Below are 21,790 nucleotides of genomic sequence, written 5' to 3'. Positions count from 1 at the left end.
CGAGCGGGATTTCTCCGAGGCACCAGGTACAGTTATAGTATTTGTTTACAAGATTAGGGTAAGGGAACATCATAAGTTATTAGTCCTCCAGTATCCGATTCCCTTAGCATGTAAGAAGCAGGTTGAGCGTGAACTAAAGAATATGCTGGGCGATAGTGTAATAGAGCATAGCAGAAGTTCCTACAATTCTCTACTCCTAGTTGCACCAAAACGCGATGGCGTTGTTCATCTTGTTTTGGATTACAGAACATAGTTACTGTCGTCATACTGGAGATGGATAGGCTGAAGATCCTGGACGAATTGTTACAGCGCTTCGATGGTGTAAGACTTTTATAATCGATCTATGTCTGTGCAAGCTTGTGGCAGATCCTTTTGGATCTTTCGTGTAAACAGTGCACGGCCTGTCTCGGTTAAGGTAATTGTTACCAATTTCGGCGCCTTCCGTTCAGGCTGATCGCATCTTCAGCGCATTTTTAAGAGGACTAAACAACATTCTGCCAGACGTTTTGCGGGTATGGGTTACACTTTATGTCGATGATATTCTCATCACAGAAAAGTCATAGGAAGAACATGACGAAGTGTTACATAGACTATTGGAAGTTTTCAAAAATGAAGGTGTTACTGCAAATTTAGAAAGGTCTCAGACAGAAATAAACTTCCTAGGGCATATTCTATCGACTGATGGAAGGCGACACTACCCTGAGAAAACTGTGGTCCTAACGGTGTAGGCAATACCGCTAAATAAGGAGTTGAGAGCATATGCAGGCCTCTACAACTTCTGTAAGCGGCTTGTAAATATGACTGTACTTGCCACCCCTCGTCTTTACTCGTTGATGGGCAAAAACACCGTTTGGTATTGACACCATCAGGCACAAGAGGAATGTAACAAGAATGTAACAAGATAAAGAATGCACTAGCAAATGCACCCCTTCTGTCACACCCTGATCTGGTGAAGGAATTTTTTCACATGACAGGGAGTTCTTTGTCTCGCTTAGGTGCAGTTTTTCAAACAGATGGTGAGAATGACCTGTCTTCCTGGAAGAATATTTCCTGAAGCAGTAGTGCGCTCTCTTGCTTAGAGAAAACCTACTCTGTCACGTAGCTCGAGGTACTTACAATCGTCTGGGCATACGAGAAATTTCGAAATTTTTTGTTTGGTAGAACGACTAGAGTGTTCACGGGTCACAGCACTCTGCAAATTTTAATGTGAACTAAAAAGGGGTATGGGAGATAGTCCCACTGGACTTTATTTCTCCAAGAATTTGATTTTACTATCAAGCTTATCCCTGGAGAAATGAACGTGATCGCAGACACGTTGTCGCTCATGCCGTTAGGATTATACCATGTGGAAGAGGATGAGCTTGGAGAAAACAACTTCAGTGTTTTATGCTTGAAGAACGTTGCTTTCAAAAACTTCGTCTCCACGTTCTTGAGTAAGTCAGAGAGAGGCAGGACAAGGACAATGTATCGAAAAACATGAAGAAGAAATAGCATAACACGGGTAATGTGATTTGTCTGCGTAATTTAGTTCGGAACGGGATCTTGTTTAAACGACTTGCCCTGGACGACTCCAGGTGGTGGCTAAAATTCCTGGAGGAACTAATGAATACACTGGTTTGGTACCTGCATTTAACCTACGAACTTTCTGGCGCAAGTAAATGTTTCCTAAAGCTGCGGAAAACTTGCTACTTCAACTATGGACTGCGTCGTATTCCAAAAGTAGTTAGAGGATGCAGACCCTGAAAACCAGCAAAACCGCCCACACAGTCGTAAGCTGCACCACTGCTGCCCATTATCCCAAATATACACCGAGATCTAGCTACAATGGATATTTTCGGTCCTCTAGTGCGCTCTATGCCAGGTTTTAAGTATGTCTTCGTCGCAGTGGAGCTCACATCGAAATTTGTGTGCCTGGCCCCACGACGCAAAGCCACAGGGAAGGCAGTGGCAGCTGTATTCTCCAATAATTTCCCGCGAGAGTTGGGTATAGTGAAGATAGTCATCTCTGATAATGGACCACAATTTAGGTCGAAGTTTTGGGAGCGTATGGTGTCCAGCAGAAAAATTAGACCAGTGTGTATCTACTATACCATGCTTTCTCTAATCCTAGCGTACGCTGGATGAAGGAAATTGGGAAAGTTTGTCGTATATACTGCAATCGTGACCACCGGTCGTGGAACAAACATGTAAACAAATTTCAGGAGATAATGAATGAGTTGCCGAACGGGACGACTATGCTCCCTCCTATTTTGGTGCTCAAAAACAAAGAGCCACTAAGTGACGTAAAGGACGTAGTTCCTTGCCTTGCTGAACCGAGGTTGAGGCGTACTGAAATCGTCGACTTTGAAGTGATAAACATTAAACGTGCAGCTGAGACAAGAATCAAAGCTTACAAGAAAAAAAGAAATAAATTAGAAAGATTCGATTTCATATTGGGCAAAAGGTTTACATCCGGAACCATTAACTGTCCAACAAGCGATTTGCAAGAAAGTTTTCAATTTGTACAGTGGTCCATAGCCCGGGAAATGCATCCCCCATGGAAATGCACTGGAAGGAAGACGCTCCATACACGAAAGTTGAAAGGCTTCTATATCATTTCTAATATTAAATCACTTAACAAGTGAGCAGTGCAGCAAATATGCAAATATGGGAGAGAACATGGTAATTGGGGGTGGGGGTTATATATGTTGCCAGTTTTTCACGTGTTTATTTACAGTGACGTCTCCATGTATTGTGCATTTGAATTTTTTATGTATGAACAACCATAGTCTTTGCGAGATATTTAAATACAGGGGAACAGTCAAACAAACAATGGTACGAGGATGGTTTGAAAAGTTTTCGGAACGGAATGGAAAAAAAAGTAATTACATTACTGACACTTTTCTATTTTTCAATGTAGCCGCCTTGTAGATTAATGCACTTGGTCCAACGATGTTCCAGTGCCTTGATCCCATCTCGAAAATGAGTTTCCTCCAGGTATGCATAATAGTTGCCCAACTCCACCTATCACTTCTTCGTTTGAAGTGATACTTCGTCCACCGAGAAAATTTTTCAGTTTTCAGAAGAGATGGAAGCCTGCCGGAGCCGTATCAGGTGAATAAGGTGGGTGCGGCAACAATTCATATCTTTCTTCGTGTAATTTTGCCATGGCGGCGGCATGCCTTTTAGATCCAGCGTCAAGAGTCGCGGCAGATAATTTCTTCAGATCTAATTCTTCAGTTAAAATCTAATATACCCTTTCGATGACGTCTGGATACCGTGAGCAATTTCAGACGCTTTCAATCAACGATCCTCCATGATCATTTTGTGCACTTTTGCATGGTTTCTGGAGTAGTGACATATCTTTGCCGACCACTGCGCAGATCATCAACGAAGCTGTCCAAACCAAATTTAAATTCATTTGTCCGCTTGGCAACACTTGAATATGAAGGAGCAGAGTCCCTCAGTGTATGATGCAAATCGGCATGAATGTGCTGTCATACCTTTCTTTATGAATCTCTTAATCACTGCGCGAATCTCGATTTTTTCCACCCTCGCAAATCACTAAGCAGGAGCAACAGCAGAGCCACATCAACAACACGGCTCTCATCCAAGAGCACTGATGTGGCACTTGTTTTCAGGCAACAGTCCAATTAATATCACTTGAGTAGTAGAGCTACAAGGATACTAAGCCATCGTGTGGGTTGCCTACATCAGGGCCAGGTATCAACTCAGGGGCGAACGCATTGTTCTCCTTTTATTGATAGGTACTTAACCTATTGTCCTGTTAAGTGCTTTTCCATGTCACCCCCAAATTCCTTTTGATTAAAGGTACTTAACCTAGGCCACACTCCCCTGCCACACCCCGCTGGTGGGAAGTTCAAATTCCATCAGGACAATGCAACCTGCACCAACCTAAGAAAACGGCAGGGAAAGAAGGGCACTTCCACTAACCTAAGTCACCTGACTGCCACCTCTTCCTAGGAATTGGTGGGGAAAGACACAGTTGATCGATCATTTGGACAGTATTCGATTGTAGTGTATGGAATATCGTTTAAACAATTTAGACACTGTTTATTTAAACAATTTTGGGGATTCAAGGCATTGTATGGAATATATGGGAATTGGTGGAGAGGAAGAATCTCACAGCAGGAAATTCAAGGGTATACTGAAAAAAAAGATCTGTTGTGGGGGTTGGATTTCTCTTACTGATCATTCCTTGCTGTCTGGAAGCACGTAGGACTTCTAGGAAGTAATTACGTGGAGCAAACATAATGCATAACGTAATGTCTGGCTTTTGAATGCTATTTCTGGCGCGTTCTTCGTTGCCACACAAACCCCCTTAAACTTTTCTACTGCGTTTTACATAAAAATTATGCAAATTAACATGGTGTTATGCTCTTAGCCTGCTGTTCAGGTACATTTCGCCCACTCATGCATTACCTCCCATTAAGTACTTTACTGCTAACACCACACTGATATAAAAAATATGCAAATTAAATTGGTATTCTTCACATGTTTTTCTTAATTTGCAGCATCCTATTGGTTTGTGAAATCCATGGAATAGTCTTTAAACAAAATATTGCTAATAGAAAAAAAAATCCTACCACATGATTCATGACGCCACTGCTGCCCCTGCCACAGCCGCCACAGCCGGCGTGAGCCACCGTCAACGCAAGCCAGCATAAGCCATCAATCTCACACAGATCCAGGTGAAAGTTGGATCCATTTTCGTGTATACAATTGGAATTCTTCAAGTGTTATACTGACATCACAGAACTCCAATCTGCGCTCACACTGGTCCCATACGTGATGACACGTAGCTGTGGTACGGTCCAGCACTGAGAGAGATGTTCCAATGCTTCCCAGAGTAGCACAGGGCGACATGAGACACGTATCTATCCCTGCTTAGCCAGCCTTGGTGGCCGAGCGGTTGTAGGCGCTCAATCCGGAACCACACGACTGCTACAGTTGCAGGTTCGAATCCTGCTTAAGGCGTGGATTTTGTGTGATATCTTTAGGTTAGTTAGGTTTGAGTGGTTCTAAGTTCTAGGGGACTGATGACCTCAGATCTTAAGTCCCATAGTGCTCAGAGACATTTAAACCCTTTAACCCTACTTAACTGCCCAGCATGACTGACGCAACGCCGCTAAGTGCACGGACGTAGCTACTAACCTTTGCAACCACATCTAACAAGGTTCTCAATCTTATACTGATGTCACATGACTATGTAAAAAATAAGAACGGAATCGACCTCACGGAAATTGTATATTGTCCCAGAAATAGTTAACACTCGCTTTCTTGGTGTCTGAGCTTGTATGCACGGAAATACTTGCCCTAACAGAACCTGTTTATGGAACTACCACAGAATAACGTGGAATGCAGTCTTTTTCTCGGACCTAACGTGTTACCCTTCATGCTTTCAACACTCACAAACGTTCCATCTGCTATGTAGAGGCTCCTATATCCTAGCACAAAGGACGTGAATGAATCGAGCATTATCATTGGCTCTTATCCAATTTACCCACCGAATTACTGGTGCCGCCGGTATAGAAGCACCATCCACCTTTCTTCCTTGGGATTTTCAGCTGTTATTTTACACAGATCGCCATACTGCACTGGCAATTAAATCTTCCAAACTATTATACATATCATCAAATACAGAAGGACTCTTACTCATTTACACTGCTCTCCCACCAAGGAAAGGAGCCTCTTCCACCGAGGACAGGAGCTTGAATATTAGAACGTGAAACCAACCTGTGAACCATGGATACATCACTGTGTACCCTACATAACATCAAATACGGAAAGACACCAACTCATTTACACTGCTCTCCCACCGAAGACAGGAGCCTGAATATTAGTGCGCAAAACCAATCTCCAACCCATCAATGTATCACCATGTACTGTCTCAATGTAGGAAACATGCAATTCGTATCCTGCGCCAAACAAAATCATCCCTTTCACATGCGATCTAACATTATAGCCCGTTTGAAGTGCAATACATTGTAGCCTTAGGAGTTTGTGTGTTTATGTTCTCTCCAATAGCTTCCAGATACCGATTCTAGACTCGATAACAATACTCTAGAGTTGATAGGTTGGTTGATTTACGTGAAAATGTGTCAAACTCCTTCCATCTGGAGCTGCATCGTGCATAGAAACTATTCGTTTCTTGTTCTTCTTCTTAACTTTCTGCTATTACATCATGACACTATGAAATCTGTTACTATAAATTGATAATGAGTGCTAAAGCTCCTCGACATGGGCGCTTCTAGATAGATCTTGTGCACTTGGATGGTTGAGGAGTCGATGAGCTCTATTCATTCGCAAGATGCGGAATGTAGCAGTCTATATCTGGTCGGATGCAACTTAAATCCGTAGCGATGCTTCAGGGTGGGCTGGTCAATGACAGTGCGTGAGGGTCTTTCACCCTAAGACAGCGAGAATGCTCTGTGACTCCCATCGGCAGAAATTATGCACTAAGCTCAGGGTGTTTGAAAAATGTAGAGAGTTGTCTGGTGTACTTTGATGGTGTATGTGTTTGAGAATTAACATTGAGTGGATGTACTGCATAGTCATCTATCTACATTTGCAATGATATGCCTACTCGTAAAGTGGAGAATGGGTGCTTTAGCTATGATACTGAAACTCGGAAATATGCTATCACATCCCTGATTAGTGTTGAAATTAGTGTAAAATTGCTAAAATTTTTCGCACTATCAACTGTGACATCGATGGTGTCTTTCTCATCCCATCCATCGACTGGTATGCTATTACATAGTTACCACATAATGATTGACTGGCATCGCTTGTTTGAGTTGGAGAGAGAGTTTTGGCGGCTGGGCTATAACTTCTAGAGTGGATAGCACTGAAACAGTGATCACATACATGACTGCAATATGAGGAATCAGTCGAAATGGAACGTAGAGTTATCAGCTATTCCGTCAGTGTGAGAGATGAGTCTAAATGTAGAGCTCATGAATCACCTTCAGATTGTAGTCTGGAGACTACACAATGCGAGCAAACTCTTCCGGTTTCCTTATGTTGTAACTGTCTTTTATTTAAAATCAGCCAATGTGTGGTGTGTTATGGTATCTGCCATAAGAACATGATTTACACCATGCAACGACTAGTTTCCTGCGAAAGGCCATGGATCAGAACTTCTTAATGTCAGTTTAGAACCTGGCACAGGAATTGAAGTCGTGGCATGAGACTGAGATGTTTGGCATTGTACAAAAGCATGATAGAAAACAGTGTTTCAAACAACTAAACACTACCAAAGGGAGCCTCTTTCGCGACTTAGTATAGTCTGTGGGATATGATCATTCGCCTAGAGTATAAGTGATCGAACTTTAAAGTGGCCTCCGCAGTGCCTGTATATTTAATAGGATCATGCCCACACAGGCAGCAGTAGGAGCACCAGTTGGAAGTGTAAATTCGATGAGGGACGGGTTACACCGTTAGGAATGCTTGGAGGGCTGCACGTTGCGCTATTCTTAGAAGCATTGAGAAATCTCTCTCTCTCTGCACTGGACCACACTGCAGCTGTGTGTCATTGCGGCAGCATCAATGCCTAGGTGACTTCTATATCGGATGAAGATAGTGGGGCTTTTATATTTTGTGATTTTTCTCTGTTGGGAGGTAGAGAATGACGATCATAGCATGCAGGGACGATTGATTTGAATGGACGCGGATCTGTTCGGACTGTAGTATCTGTATCTAATTAGTAGGTGTATCACATTGCGCGCATTTCCGCCGAATGGTCAAAACATGGTCCTGTTGTACTAACGCAGGTCGTAATGTTCCTACATGAGTTGCAGAAGGTGGTGTATATGTCTTTCTCCGACTTCTGCTCAGTTCCGACTTAAATTGGAACGATCACATGCAGATGGCAGTAGAAATGGGAGCAGTTGCACGATATGTAGGGTGTGACTAAAACCATGTTGGAATTTTACTATTGCTGCTGGGTTCAGGAAAGGTGACTCGTTGCGAGATGTGAGAGTGCCAGAAATGTGACTGAGTAGTGGTTGTAATCATTAAAGGAATTATCAATAGAATTCAACGAAGTATGTGCTTGAATGGAGAAACCTGATTCCAAATCATGGACATCATTTCTAGCGGATAGCTTAACACTAAAGATCTCAGAAATTAGTGTACATTTTTTTTCTTACCACTTCAATCATCACATCATCTACTACTACTGTTTGTGTTCTTCTCAATCAGTCATTGCCTATAACTCAGTGGATATATCGCAGAACCTCTGATATGATATCGAGACAGAATGCGCTACAAATACGATACAATTATCTAGCTGGGGAGGTGTGAGGGAGTCGCAAATACCGCTCACATACCACGTTCCTTACCTGAATCACTTTCAAAATGCTGTAATTTTATCATGAGGTTGAATCGTGGGATACGTATTGGTCGCATAATACACATTCCTACGATCACCTTCATGGTATTTGTCTGGAAAAAACCACCTCATTCAGAGGTAATGTCGTACCTCAATTCGTAGAGTGGGTATAGCTTTTAACATGGATACTTGTGTGCACCAGTAGTACCAAGATCGCTGGTGACAGTAACATACGGTATTTGTTGCGACCGGTTTATTCTTTAACATCTGGCCGATTACATCTATCTTTCTAAGACACAGTGGTAGCACTCGCAAGAAAGAAACTTATGTGACATGTCCACCCATCGCTAATTTTGTCTCAGTGTTATTTCGTATCAAAGGCAATCAGCTATTGACGAAGTATTATACTTGCGTGATAGGTTCACGTTTGAGCATCAGGTTTATAAAGTATGTGTGTGCAGAAAGGAAATGACTATGTCCAGTGGTAAGGAGGGTATGGATTTTGTTGTATCTGCGACCGGGACGGTCGAGGAGTTGAAATGACGAAAATCGCGGCGGGACCCGCGGAGAGGACTGCGAACAACAACACAACGGGAGAGGACGGACACGACAAACGAAGGACAGAACGAACAACAACAAGATCGAACAACGGAGTCACAAGGAAACCTAACAAACACCTCTACTCGTACACAGAACAAGAAAGTAAGTAAGCTGTCTAACGCGAGGCGATGTGTCCACAGACGTACGCGAGATTAGGCTGGCTGGCGGAGCGAGAGGCAGACGCTAAAGTACTTTGTTGGGGGCGCCGCTATTGGCCGCTGGAACCACGTGTTCCACTGTGGCGCCCTCACACAAAAAGCGGGCCAGGAGGCGCGCGCCACCACAGCTTACAGCGTGATGGTGCAGAGACCTGTCCATGACGTCCATGACGTCTGGCGCGGATTCAAATTCCGCGGCGCGCGGTACCAGATCCCTCCCCCTTAAACTTGCGCTTAGGGGCGGAAACGCCCTGGATGGTGCCGAGGTTGGCGGCAGTGGGAAAAGGAACTGGGCGCATCAACCGCAATTGGCGGGGAGGAAGGGACACCCGAGGTATCCATGACAGCTGATCCCGAGTCCAGGGTGGGGGAGGGAGCCGCCGATCCACCCGGAGGCGGAGAGAGCTGGTGGCAGGCCCGCGGGGAGACAGCAACCATGGCAGGGGTCGTTACTCGAGGACCACGTCCGCACCTGAAGGAGGTAGGGAACGATGCGGCGGCGTGAGTCCCATGGCAGCACGAGTGCGGAGCTGATTATGATGGCGCTGCTCCAACCCTTTCGACGTCTGCACCGACGTCACCCGCCGCCCATGGGCCGCGACGACCGTGGCAGGTGTCCAACCCGACTTGTGCCCATACTCGTGGGCCCACACGACCGTGCCAGGGCATACCGCTGCGGAGGCAAGGAGTGGGGGCGGGAGGAGGATGGCATCAGCATGTGGAGCAGGGTCTGCAGCTGTCGCCCGTGAAGGAGCTCTGCCGGAATGTGTCCGTCAATTGGCATTGTGTGATAGGTGTTCAAAAACAAGTTAGAGATGTGTCGACTGCCTTAGTCAACTGGTGTTTAAAAGTTGTGGATAAGCCTCTCTGCCGCGCCGTTGGACGAAGGGTTGAAAGGGGGGCAATGAATACGTTTCATACCATTGGCCTGACAGAAGCCATGGAAGGAAGACGCCATGAATTGGGGACCATTATCGGAGACCAACATGTGTAGCAGGCCCTCAGTGGCGAGAACCTGGGCCAGGGCCGTGAGTGTAGCCTCCGTCGTGGTGGAGGGTATTTGGAGTAGGCATCAACGATGAGTAACCGCAAGGACCCCAAAAACAGGCCCACAAAATGGATATGGATGCGATCCCAGGGTTGGCTAGGCACACGCCAGCGTGCAAACAGCTGAGGGGTGCTTGCCTGGTGACACGCAGACAGTGCACCCAAGGACCATGCGTTCAATATCGCCATCGATGCCAGGCCAATACACATGCCGCCAAGCCAAAACTTTCTTCGGGACATACCCCAGTGCCTGCGGTGTAATAAACTGTGCACCCGAAGCCGCAATTCCCGAGGTATGACCACCCAATGGGCATCCGACTCTGTGACCAACAGAAGGACATCATCGACCATGGAGTGCCTGTGGGGCAGGTGTCGCCAGGGACTGAAATCGGACTGCATCCGACGAATATGGTTGGATGGCCACCTGTGGACCATGTAGTTGAGAACCTGCATTAGTAGGGTTGGCGGTGGTCTTATACCGCATGGTGTAAGCGTAATTACGTAAAAACAATGCCCAGCGCTGGTGTTTGTTGAGCCGTCCGCTCTGGCAGGTGAGAGTGGCGTCAAAAAAGTGTGACCAAGGGCTTTATGGTCCGTCAGGAGGGTGAACTTTGCCCCAGAGAGATAGGTGTGAAATTTTTGTTGGGCGAACAGGATCGCCATCGCCTCCTTTTCGATTTGGGAGTAGTTCTGTTGTGCTGGGGTCAACGTCTTAGAGGCATAAGCGATGGGCTATTTGGAGCTATCAGCATCCTGGTGCACGAGGACGGCCCCAGTGCCGTGTGCCGATGCATCAGCTGCCACAACCAAAGGGAGGTTTGGAGTGAAGGGAGTAAGGGGCAAGGGCTGGACTTCGGAATCGCCTTTAAACGGAAAAAGCCTGGTCACAGGCAGGAGTCCAAACAAAAGGTACCCCTTCGCGATGCAAGTGATGGAGGGGTTGAGAAATGGAGGCAGGTGGGGGCAAGAACTCTAAGTAATAAGTAACCTTGCCCAAAAACACCTGCAGTTCAGATAAGTCCTTGGAATGAGGAAGGACCTCAAGGGCCGTGATATTATGACCCGAAGGGTGAATGCCATCATTGCAAAGCCCGTGGCTTAAATATTCCACTTCCAGTTGAAAAAAACAACATGCTCCGGTCGACAGCCTCGACCAGCAGACTGCAGAGCATGGAATAAGGCGCTAAAGTTTTGAAAATGTTCCTGGCGGGATGGCCCGGTGACCAAAATGCCATCCAGATAATTCACACACGCAGGGATAGGCTGTGTAGGCTGCTCCAGGAATCACTGGAAAATGGCTGGCGCCAAAGAGGCACCAAAGGGAAGGCGCTGGTACTTACACAATCCTAAAAGCGTGTTGATTACCATGATGTTCTGAGATTTGGCATCCTAGGGCAACTGGTGCTATGCCTCAGCCAGGTCGATCTTGGAAAAATACTCTCCCCCAGCAAGTTTGGCAAGAAGATCTTCCTGTCGGGGAATGGGGTAAGTGTCAATGAGGGACTGAGCATTGACTGTAGTGCTGAAAACCCCACACAGCCGAAGGGACCAATTGGTTTCTGTATGACAACCAGTGGTGTCGCCCATGCACTGTAAGTTACAGGCTCCAGCACACCAATGGCCTGGAGCCGATCAAGTTTCTGCTTGTCCGCTGGCTGTCACGCCACTGGAAGGGGCCGGGCCAGGTAAAAGCAAGGCTGTGCATCCGGCCATAGGGTGATGTGCGCCTGAAAGCCAGAAGCACACCCAAGATCTGGTGCAAACAACGACGCAAAATCGAAGCACAGATCGTCCAAGTCCTGAAAGGGAATAGCCATGGAAACGGCCTTAAATCGTCGGAAATTGAAAAGCCAAACCGTTGAAACGCATCAAGACCAAAAATATTCGATGCCGACAGATGGTCGCCGACAAAGAGGGGATGGAGCCGGGGAACACGCTTGTACGTCGCCTGGACGACGAACTGCCCATGAAGGAGAATGGAACCGTCTCCGTAGGCGTCCAAATGGCGAGAAGGAGGTGGCAACGTAGTAGAGCCGAGCCGGATATATGTCGCCACATTAATCAGGGAGATGGTGGCCCCAGTGTCGACCTGAAAACTGACATCCTCTGTGGAACATGAGGAAATGCTTCCACGTTGATGGGTCATCCTATGGGACGACCGATTGCAGAGTATGGACAGTATCTTGAGGCCCAGGAGGGGCAGGACTGTAGCGAGTCGAGCGACTATGACAAACTGAATGCATGTGGCCTTCCTTGTTACACATCATACCTGTTTTCCAGCAGTGGGGACAATCAGCCCGCGAATGGGCAGTAAAGCACTGAGGGCAAGTTGGATGTGGGCCACGCGATGGGCGACAAGCGGCGACCGAAGGCGTCGATGCCTTAGAGACGTTGGACAGCAAGGAGTCCCAATGGTGCTGGCCTCTGTCAGCCGGGCCACGTCGACATGACGAGGGCGGAACCCGCCGTCATGCCGCGATCGCTGCCACCTGCGGTCGCGCCATAAGACGCTTGTTAGCTGCTTGAACAATTTAAAGGAGTGAGCATTGCGTAGAATCTCTTCCAAGGAGGTGTTGTCGAGTTTCAACGCCGCAGTACGGACCTCAGGATCGGGAGCCAGCTGAACCACCACATCCCAGATCAGGGAGTCGACATACAAAGCCTTACACTGCTGACTGGTGCATGTAAAATCACATCGACGCCTGAGACCCTGCAAGTCTGTGAGCCAGGAGCGATAGGATTGACCAGGCTGTTTATGGCACCAGTGGAGAGAGAGAGCCACAGGGTCGGACAACAGTGCCAACTTGTGGAGAACAAATAACTTGCCTGGAGAGGCCCAAGCCAGAAACAACGACCGCTGCAAGGAGTCGGTGTGACTTGAAAAAGAGTGACTTGAAAAGCCGTGAAATGTTGTTTCAGCTGATGTAAGTAGTTTTCCCAGTCCTCTTTAGCGTCGTTAAAGGGTGGAAACGATGGTGGACATGGGAAAGCATCAGACACCCGAGGACTCTGAAGCTGATGTGGTAACGCGTCCTGGGCATCGACTTTGTGTGTTAGTGTTGTGTACATAGTCCGCATAGTCAGCGCGTACACAAGTTTCCCAATGGAGCGCGCCCTGCTAAGCACAACAGCGGGCGCAGCGCTCGTCAATCTCCACACTACGAGATGGCACTGTCTTAGAGATGGACCAAATTCTGCTTCCTCCGATCTGCGTATTAGTATGTAACGCAGCCAATGAGATTGCTGCTAACATAGAAACTTTTCTCCTCGCAGATCACACTCATGCAGTGATACCTGAACACGCGAGGTATTATAACGAGTGTACGGACCTCCGATTAGTCGGTCTGCATTAGTCTGCATTAGTCTATAGTCAAGTTTCAGTCTGCACCTAACTATCATATTCCTGTACATAGCCATGAAGAGAAATGTATAGACACTTTGTCAAGTATCAGATATATGTGAGAATAAGATTTACATACCAAGACCAAAGGAACTTCAGACTGTCAATTGTAAATAGCATCCAGAATCAAGTTAAGTAAGGTTTATGTTTTTTATTATTTTAATAAATATGCGTGAAAATTAATCAAGTTATGTTTAAAATTGGTCACCATCAATCTGCTACTCTAAGCGTGCAAGTGGCATTTCTATCATCTGGCCTAACGATAGAAGATAAACACGCCATGATAAGACCACAAGACATATTGCTGACACTCGCCTACTTCGTTAGAGCGACAATTCAAATAATCTGATGGTGTGTGTACCAAAGGTCTTACAGTACGCACACCACAGTTAGCAACTGCAGCGACTTTTTTAAAATGTCTAACTGGAGCTGCTGCTGCCACATGAGCTGCTGCTGTTGCCCCTGCAGACAGACCAACTTCGCCTCCATACAAACAACGACCACTGTTTACCTCGTCGCCAAAATGTTTCAGCTGTGACGGGGACAGTCGTGAGGTTGAAATGAAGGAAAGCGCAGTAGGACCCATGGAGAGGCTCGTGAACAGCAACACAGTGGGAGAGGACAGCCACGACCAACAAAGGACAGAATAAACAACAACAACATCGAACAATGGAGTCACAAGGAAACCTACGATATATGTCCACTCATACATAGGACGTAAGTAAGCTGTCTAACATGAGGCGATGTGTCCACAAACATATGTGAGATTAGACTGGCTGACTCAGCGAGAGGCAGGCGCTTAAGTATTCTATTGGCCGCTGGAACCACGTGATCCACTGTGGTGCCCGCACACTAAAAGCGGGCAGGGAGGCGCACGCTACCATAGCTTATGGCGCGATGGTGCAGAGACCTCTAGGGGTCTCTGATGTCCATGTCATCTGGTGAGGATTCGAATTCCACAGCGCGTGGTACCAGAGATTTGACTTGGAGTAATGTGATAGCAAAGGGAAAAGTATGTCAAGTCGTAAGAAAAGTAGTGATATTTCTTTCCGATACTTCGTTCATTGTCTAATGCTGTTCAATTGAGACTGCGATAGTAACATTTAGTTGTAAGTATAGTGATAAAACAAATATGTGACTGGTTTTCTAAAACGATTCCATGTTGCAATGCCCGTGGTGGGAATCATTCACGTATCCAGTTAATGGCAGCAGCTGTCTGATTGCAGAGGCCTGTTGGAATGTAGGAAAGTATCTGAGTTAACTTTGCCAACCTCTAGACGACCGAATAGCGATCTAATACGTAGCATGTGTTGGGCCGCTTTTGTGATCAGGTGTAAATTTGAGAAGATTGTGTATGGAGGTGTGTTTGCAATGGACTGTTGTTCCCTCCCATGTAAATTGTTCAGTTAACTACTTCCGCCCATTTCATGCCTCTATTTGAATGAAAGAATATCAATTGTGGTGTGTGCATCTAGCATGTGGAAGACACATTTGCCTGTTCTCTAGACATGGGAAAGACCTTAGTTGTCTTGTAAATTATAGGGGTGATTTGGGATCTGTTACATCAGAGGCATCGGTATTCGAGGGAGGAAATATCTGTTTCCTCTATGTGTTTCTAGTTACTCAGTGGTTTCCAGCATGCTGCATCTCAGTAAAGTTTGGGGTTTGTAGAGAAATAATTTCTGGTCTATATCTTGGGAATAATGTTGCCCTAGCGTTCAGTAGGATGCTGCATAGTGCTTGATATCGAGAAGTACCACGAAAATGGTATAATATTATGGCGAACTATACAAAAATACATCGGTACTTGTAATCCCAAGTCTGTAGAAAAAGCAAGCAAGCAAGGAAGCAGGTTCGGAGCAGAAAGAACAATGTGTTTGTGCTGAGGGGAAAAGAGCCTGAATTTGTATATCACCTCTGATAGCGACTTCAGTGCTCTGAGGGTGCTCTGGTCGCGGGTGTGCGGTGGATGACTTGTGATTATCAACTGTGGGAAAATATCTAGTGCTGTGAGGAGTACATATGGTACTCTCTATCTTGACAGTATACATATGAATGATGTAAAAGGGACCATTTTGTATGGTGTAGAATACGAATTCTGTGTTTACGACATCAACACAGTACATGGTGATACATATTGATGTGTTGGAGATCGGTTTCACTCACTAATATTCAGGCTCCTGTCCTCGGTGGGAGAGCAGTGTAAATGTGTAGGAGTCTTTCCGTATTTGACATTATGTAGGATACATGGTGATGTACTGATGGGACACAGGTCAGTTTCACATACTAATATTCAAGCTCTTGTCCTTGGTGGGAGAGCAGTGTAAATGATTAAGTGTCTTTACATATTTGACGATATGTATGGTAGTTTGTCAGATTTAATTGCCGGTGCAATACGGCGATCTGTGTAAAATAACTGCTGAAAGTCTCGTCTGCAGAAGGAAAAAAGGCAGACAGGGCTTCGATACTGGTGGGAGCAGTAATTTGGCGGGTAAATTGGATAAGAGCCAATCATAATGCTCAATTCATTCACATCCTTTGTGCTGGGATATAGGAGCCTCTACATAGCAGAGGGAATCTTTTGTGTGTTGAAAGCACGGTGGGTAACACATGATGGACTATGTACCTTAAATCCAAGATGAAGACTGAATTCGACGTTAATCTGCGTTATTTCCATAAACAGGTTCTGTTAGGTGAAGAATTTCCGTGCATAAAAGCTGAGACATCAAGAAAGCGAGCGTTAAATATTTCTGGGACACTATTCAATTTCTGCGAAGTTGACTTGATTCTTATGTTTTACATAGTCACGTGACATCAGTGAAAGACTGGGAAACTAGTTAGATGCACATGCGGAGGTTTGTAGTTACAAGTATGCACTTCACGGCATTGTGTCAGTCATGCTGGGCAGTGAAGCAGGGTTAGGTGTGTGACATGTTACGCTAGGAACAATGTGCCCTATCCTCCTCTGGGAAGCGCTGGAACATCTCTCTCGGTGCTGGACCATACCACAGCTATGTGTCACAACGTATGGGACCAGCATGAGGATGCCTTGGAGTTCTGTGACGTCAGTGTAACACTGGAAGAACTATAACTGTATACACGAAAGTACACCCAACTTTCACCAGCAGCTGTGTGAGAGCGATAGCTCGTGCTGGTTTGCGTCTGGCAGTGACTCACGCTGGTGGTGGCGGCGGCATCTGGGGCAGGGCGGTTATGTCATCAGGCGTCGAGTGGCAGGATGTGTTTTTTTTTTAGCCATCTTTTGATTCAACTATATTCTATCGATTTTGCCAAGCGATAGGATGCTGTGAATTAAAACACTACCACATATATCTGGAGAATACCGAATTAGTTAATTGCATATATTTTTTATATAAATGTGATATTAGCAATACAGTAGTTAATGGGAGGGAGTGTGTGAGTGGGCGACATGGACCTGAACAGCAGGTTAAGTGCATAACACTAGGTTTATTTGCATAATTTTTATATAAAACGCAGTGAAAATGTCTAAGGGGTTGTGTGTAATACATATGAATGCACCAGGAATGACGTTCAAAAGCATGCGAAAATCAAAAAGTGTACCAGAAAATGGTGGGAGGACATAACTTATTACTTAATTTGGTATCAATTTTGGTAGGATATTTTAAGCAGTTGGGGGTGACATGGAAAACCACTTAACCGAACAATAGGTTAAGTGCTGAGAAAGACCCAAACACTAGGTTAAGATACCCAGACAACAGTGTCAAGCATTACGTTATGCATCACGTTTGCTCCATGTAATTACCTCTTACAAGACCTATGCATTTCCAGACAGCAGGGAATGATGAGCAAGAGAAACCCACTTTTTTTAACAGTTTTTTTAAATAAACAATATACCCTTGAATTTCCTGTTATAAGTTCCTTCCTCTCTACCAGTTTCCATATATTCCGTACAATGCCTTGAATCCCCTAAATTGTTTAAATAAACAATATTTCACAGTGTCTAAATTGTTTAAACAATATGTGATACACTACAATCAAATGCCCTCCAAATGATCTATCAACTGTGTATGTTTCCCACTAGTTCTTAGGAAGAGGTGGCAGTCAGCTGACTTAGGTTAGTGGTGTGCCCTTCTTACCCAGCCATTTTCTTAGGTTAGTATAGGTTGCATTGTCCTGATGGTATTTGAACTTAACCACAGGGGGTGTGGCAGGGGGGCGTCAGTCAAAAGGAAATGGGGGCACATGCAAAAGCATTTAATAGGACAATAGGTTAAGTACATGTCAATCAAATGAGAACAATAGGTAACTCAGACCTGAAACTGTATCTGTAGCAGCGAGGTGCGAAGGGAGTGGGAAGGGGTGGGGAGAACAAAAGGTTAAGTGAAGTAACATGGAAAACCATTAACAGTACAATGGGCTAAGAGCTTGTCCATTAAAAGAGAACAATAGGTTCGCCCCTGAGTGCATACCTGCCCCTGATGTAGGCAACCCACAAGATGGATCAGAATCCTTGTAGCTCTACTACTCACGTTGAAACCTCATTGCGCTAGCGCTAACCTCTTGTGGTGGTTCCAAGAACTTTTTGAACCAACCTCATTGTACTGCCATTAGCTATAAAAAAAAGGTTTTCCTCTTTGTTTGTATGTGGATATCATAGTGGCTACATCATTTTGTTGTAAATTGTTCTGATTCTGTAGATTGTTGTGTATCGGGATGTAGTCAGTGGTAAATAACGCTCTCTGTTTGTAGGTAGCACCGACACCGAATCCAACTCATTTACTTACCAGATTTTGTACAAAACATATCCTGACCAATTTCTCAATGTAGATAATGTGTTTCATTGTCTACATTTTGAGGCTTTCTCCTGTAATGTTCAAAGAACCTGTATATATGAATCCCGACATAATTTTGCTCATACAACAAACCGTGTCAGAAGCAATATTTTTTTTTTACAATGAAACATTTTGGAGAAACCTGACAATTTATACATGTAAGTTTTCTTCTTTCTTACATCTCGTTTTATTAAGAAGGCCCAACTCATAAAGCACTTTGGGGAAGTTTCTCATGTGTTAGTTTTAAGTCAGTACAAGAAATTTCCTTTGTAAATTTTGTAATGGGCCTAAGATGTATCTTAGTGCAGTTAAAAATAAGCGGAGTTTCTGCATGTCATCAGCAGCGGATTTCCCAGGCTCGCTAATAGCAGGCAGGGTCTGTCAAGTGACGATGCGATGAAAGCAAACCTGCTAGAGGGGTCCACTCTGTCAACCCCACCCCCACCCCCCCCCCCCGCTTCCCAGTATGGAACGAAAGCGGCAGACTGAAGGGTCAGGGCTAACAATGGAGCCAAGGCCTATGGCCTGGCCCGAGTCCGCAGGAGGGTAAGTCAACTGGCAGATATGCTCACCCAAACTCTGCATGCTCTGTGCCAAGAGGGCGTGCTGCTCAGTGGTGAAGTAAGTCAACAGGCGACTGCACCTCGATCGATGTCTCTGCTGCCGAGGGGGACATGCAGAAGAGGCAGCTCGTGTCTGTATTTCGCAGACATACTGTATCGAACGCGCACCACAGTTCGCTGACGACGCAATGAGACTTGCGCTGGTCCCAACAGCTGTTCCCAGGGGGTGCGCCGCTCGACGGCGGCTTATGTAATAGGGCGACTGCACCTTGATCAGTGTCACTGCTGCCACAGAAGAGCCAGTTCATGTCTCCCGTGAGCAGAGATAGTACAAGCGATCGAAGGCGTATTACAATTCGATGTTACTGACGACACATGGAGGAGGAATACCATGCGACAACGAGTTGCATGGTTGATGAATGAGGCGACGGAAGCAGCGATATTTCACACAGAAAATATGTGTATACTTCAGGAACTGCCAAAACGATGCGATCCTCTTGCTTCGGACTGTGTGACATAAACAAAATCTATATGCAAATATAGAAGTGATAATGACATACACATCAAATTTAATGATTCATCGAAATAATTATGTGTTTTATATGTTTGCCGATTTATTGACATTTACAAATGGCCTAGATCTGTATTTAAATCTGATTATTATCTGATCCCTTTTTTTATTATTATGCACCATTATGTCAGAAACTTCTCACATACATTTTCAACAAAATGCGACAATGGATGACATTTTGAATAATACATTACATTTTCAATGTAAGTTTATTTTCGTCTCAAATTATTTTTTGATGCTACTATCATTTCTCACATAGAACTTATTCCCTAAGTGAAGTATGGAACTGTGCACAATGGTACCATCAACAAAATTCTTTCTTATTCATATTTTTCTATTATTCATGATAACCTTTGAACTTGTTGTAGTACTTTTTTTAAGTTACTTGTTTCATTATTCGGTATGTAATTATGTCATAGATTTGTTTATGTCTTTTCCTAGTCTAATTTTTTTTATTCTGATATATTCTGATGTGTAGGAATCTGCAGTGTATTATAACTGCCATTTGTGGTCTAGCTAAATTCATTTTTTCTGTGACACTTTCATATTATCTTCTAACTTATTTTTTCTTAAGTTGTACATTTAAAATACTTGTATTATGCCTTGGCTGTTGGACCGAGCATGATGTGGTTGGCTTCACAAGGGTCACGTCAGCCTTCGTTTCTCATTTTAAGATCGTCAACTGAACATTATGTTAATCATGGTGACCAAATGAGGTCCATGCGTAAATGAGTATATTGCAAGGTCACAGAGCATAATCATTTTACACATATATACCTAAGCTTCAGATTACTGGCTACGTTTTTATTTTTTGTAGTCTGTTTCGCTAATTTATGCATAACTTGTCTACTTTTTGGGCTGTTATTTTGTTCCTGTTTTTTGCATTGTTTTTCTCCTTTGCTTTTGGAAGGTGAGTTGGTAATGCCCTAGCATGGCAATTGCATTTTATGCATAGTTTTTCATGGGACATAAGGGTTATGAAACGTCTCTGTAAATTTCGTTTCATATTGTTTAAATTGTACTTCGTACTGTCAGGTTCAATTATTTGTAATTTAGTTTTGCACTTCATATTTCTCCCCATTCAGTGGTACCCAATCACATTAAAGTCCCAATTCCATTAATGTATCAATTTTCCATTTAGCAGCTAATCCTATCTACATCACCTACATTTTGTACTCCAATATTTACTTTCTCTCTCTACCATCGGTATGAATGAGCGAGTGAATCGTAGCCTTCTCTCTCAAGGCATAGAGGTTTGTACCCTTTCGATAGTCATTCGACAGTAGTTAAGCTGGTGGCGGAAAAGACCCCTCTGGTCTCTTCTGGCTACCAGGGTGACGCTCGTTGCAGGGAGAGCACGCTCTCGGCACTCGTAACTGAACCTTTGTTGAGAGACTATGGTAATCTTAAGAGCGACTTGGCGATGGTGGGTGTGTTAATGTGTGATGGTGTGTAGCTATTCCAACTGATGTACACGTTTGATCTGCTAGTTCAGTTTCAAGTTCAATAGTCGAATTATTACATTTTTCAGCGTATGTTTTTCTGTATGTAATAAGTCTTTCCAGACCTCGCTTTGTGTAAGCAGAACACTTGGTGTAGGATATTCGTTATTCCAGCACAGGTTTAAAATTCCGTTGCAATACTTCTCTTTTAACTGGAATGTATGTGTGGACTTTCCTCCTGTGTATGTGTGTTATTGCTTCTATTTTTCATTTAGTGTCAATTTTAAGATTGTGTAGCTTTTTTCATACCACGTGGTGGTGAATTCACCGTGTGTAACTTCAGTACCATCTTGAATAAGTTTTTTTCTGAATTCCACGTGATATTTTATTGCTATCTGAGTCCATACAATTTACATTTGTGTCTTTGAAGTTTCCATGTCTTAATAATTATGTTTTTTTTCATGAATATTCACTGCACTTACGGGTGTTTCGGGCCAGCGTAGCTTAGATTGATGTGCAAGGTGACGCAGATGGATTTCTTTGTCAGAAAGTGTTCCATAGTAATCTTACTCACAACAATTCAATCACAGTGACTGGGATGAAACTCTGAACCCTTGACTTACTGTGATAGGCAAAATTCTTTTCATCTCTATGCTTGTGAGTGAATCGTGTATGTTTGTGTAAACGTTTCGCATGCGTGCCGAAGATTTCCTTTTCGGTTATCACCGCAATATACCACAGCACTCAAAATAATACTACTTCACGTGAGTTAATAAATTACGTGACAGGCAATGACAGATCATAGTTCAGAACTATTTAGTAAATTTTTAGTATGTTGTTGAAACGCGTATGTATTTAGTACA

General features: G+C 44.4%; 1 protein-coding gene across 1 annotated transcript in view; it reads right to left on the bottom strand.

The window, feature by feature from the left end:
- Positions 1 to 13,906: 13,906 nt before the first annotated feature.
- Positions 13,907 to 21,790, bottom strand: part of LOC124616374 — a 60,654-nt gene continuing 52,770 nt past the window's right edge. The window contains exon 2 of the mRNA XM_047144684.1: positions 13,907 to 13,999. Coding sequence (XP_047000640.1) covers positions 13,907 to 13,999 — 93 coding nt within the window. The remainder of the gene's footprint in view (positions 14,000 to 21,790) is intronic.

Source organism: Schistocerca americana, chromosome 5 (genome assembly GCF_021461395.2).
Source record: "Schistocerca americana isolate TAMUIC-IGC-003095 chromosome 5, iqSchAmer2.1, whole genome shotgun sequence".
Taxonomy (NCBI): domain Eukaryota; kingdom Metazoa; phylum Arthropoda; class Insecta; order Orthoptera; family Acrididae; genus Schistocerca; species Schistocerca americana.
This window is presented reverse-complemented; position numbering and strand designations above follow the sequence as displayed.